General features: G+C 36.6%; 1 protein-coding gene across 1 annotated transcript; it reads left to right on the forward strand.

Moving 5' to 3' along the window:
- Positions 1–621: 621 nt before the first annotated feature.
- LOC100264915 (ethylene-responsive transcription factor ERF105) lies at positions 622–1,724 on the forward strand. Its single transcript, XM_002281835.5, has one exon. It carries the CDS (start codon positions 817–819, stop codon positions 1,639–1,641), a length of 825 nt encoding a protein of 274 aa, XP_002281871.1. The 5' UTR covers positions 622–816; the 3' UTR covers positions 1,642–1,724.
- The last annotated feature ends 266 nt before the right edge of the window (positions 1,725–1,990 follow it).

Below are 1,990 nucleotides of genomic sequence, written 5' to 3' on the forward strand. Positions count from 1 at the left end.
CGTGTTATTTAATTATTTATTTTAGTTTTTATTATTCGTATCATTATGATATACTTTATTTATTTTTATTTTTTAAAAAATAAAAAAAATGATAAATTCTATATAAAATATAAGAACTCTCGTAAAAAAAAAAAAGGACTTTCCATTATATTCATTAAAATTGCTTTAAAATTTTTAAAATTTGGTATAATAAATTTTTTTCATATCTCAAGTTTTAATTTTTTTATTTATTAAAATCAGTAACTTTTCAACATAAATCTTTAAGATTACTTGAATTTTATAAATAATATTATTAATTTTAAAAAATAGTGATATAATCGATTATTTTATAAATAATAATATTATTTTGATATTGTAAAAAATAGTGAATTTTATAAATAACTTTTCAACATATATATATAATTTGTTCTCACTTGGGTGGGTTCAATTAAGGGTGAGGATTACGATGATGCGTCATTATAATCGATCCAAACCCCAAAGCATATATAGCCTTTTCTATTGGTTGTGGTCCCTTTTGCATTCTAAAGAAAGTACCCTCTGCTCGTCTGTTTTGATGGAGGTAAAAAAAAAATACATATACATGCATGGTCCCTCCACAGATTAAAGAATGTATATACGAACCCTACTTTTTTCAATGGAAAGAAGCTCCATTCCCCCAACCAGGAACCTCATCCGAAACCTCCTCTCTCTATCTAAGATGTTACGCACAACTCTGTTATATATAGCTGCACCACTCTCCTTCCCACTCACACTCACTCTCTTTGATTGTTTAGTGTTGTAATACTTCACTATTTCTAAGTGCTCATCTCCATTAATATGGCAGAAGAAGCTTCATCACTGCACCTCATCCACCAACTACTCCTCTCCGACTTTCAATCTTTCGAAAATTTAAATGATCCATCCCAAACTTCAACCTCTGATTCCAGTGTTTCCACCTCAGATGTTATTCCGCTCTCTAATTACTTCGATCTCCATGAAGATGAAAACAACCCCTTTCTCCTCCACTGTTCTACTTCTGCTCCGTCTGGGTTTTTCCAGTTTGAATCCAAATCCCCCAAAGCTTCCAGATTAAGTCGTCGACGACCTCCACTCAGCATCTCAGTTTCTCAGCCAACCATTCCTCAGTTGCCGGCGGATTCCGATTCAGGCGACGTCAAGCATTATAGGGGGGTACGGCGTCGTCCGTGGGGGAAATTTGCGGCGGAGATCCGAGATGCGAATCGGAGAGGATCGAGGGTATGGCTGGGGACATTCGAGACTGCCATTGAAGCCGCCAGAGCTTATGATCGAGCTGCTTTCGAGATGCGTGGTTCCAAAGCTATTCTCAATTTCCCTCTTGAAGCTGGGAATTGGTCGGGTTCTGACCCACCAGCGATATCTGGCCCGAAAAGGGAGCGAGAGAGTGAGAGTGAAGAGAGAGAACAAGTGGAGACGAAGGTTTTAAAGCAGGAGGAGCAGTCGCCGGAATCTGACAGTACGGTGGCGGGGCCAACCAGTAATGTTTTGGGGATTGGTCCGTTAACTCCGTCAAATTGGAGGGCCGTGTGGGAGGAGAGAGAGATGGAGAGAATATTCAAGCTGCCACCGTTAACGCCGTTATCACCACATCCTTGGTTAGGATATTCTCAGCTTATAGTTTGAGGAGAGGGTGTGCTTTGACTGTAATTATTGAATTTGTTCATTCATTTAATAATTCGTCATTTTAGTTGTTGTTGCCCTCCAAATCGATCTTCACAGAGATACTTAATTAAGAGTAACTATTTATGTGCATAATAGGAATATCTACGTACATATTTTGAGTATAATAATCGGTAGAACAATTAAATTGTTGAACTGAAATTACTAATCTTTCCATAATTATGAAAGAAAAATATTGGAAGCTCACAAGAATATATCTCATAAATTTACAAGCAAGAAAATGAGAATCTAACAAAGTTTATCTTCGTCCATAAGTTGCAAACCTTCTCTTCACATTTTCCTTTCTTTCTCA

This window comes from Vitis vinifera, chromosome 16 (genome assembly GCF_030704535.1).
Source record: "Vitis vinifera cultivar Pinot Noir 40024 chromosome 16, ASM3070453v1".
Taxonomy (NCBI): domain Eukaryota; kingdom Viridiplantae; phylum Streptophyta; class Magnoliopsida; order Vitales; family Vitaceae; genus Vitis; species Vitis vinifera.

Excerpts from the sequence above, each read along its gene's own strand:
- LOC100264915 (XM_002281835.5), top strand. The coding sequence starts at position 817 with ATGGCAGAAGAAGCTTCATCACTGCACCTCATCCACCAACTACTCCTC.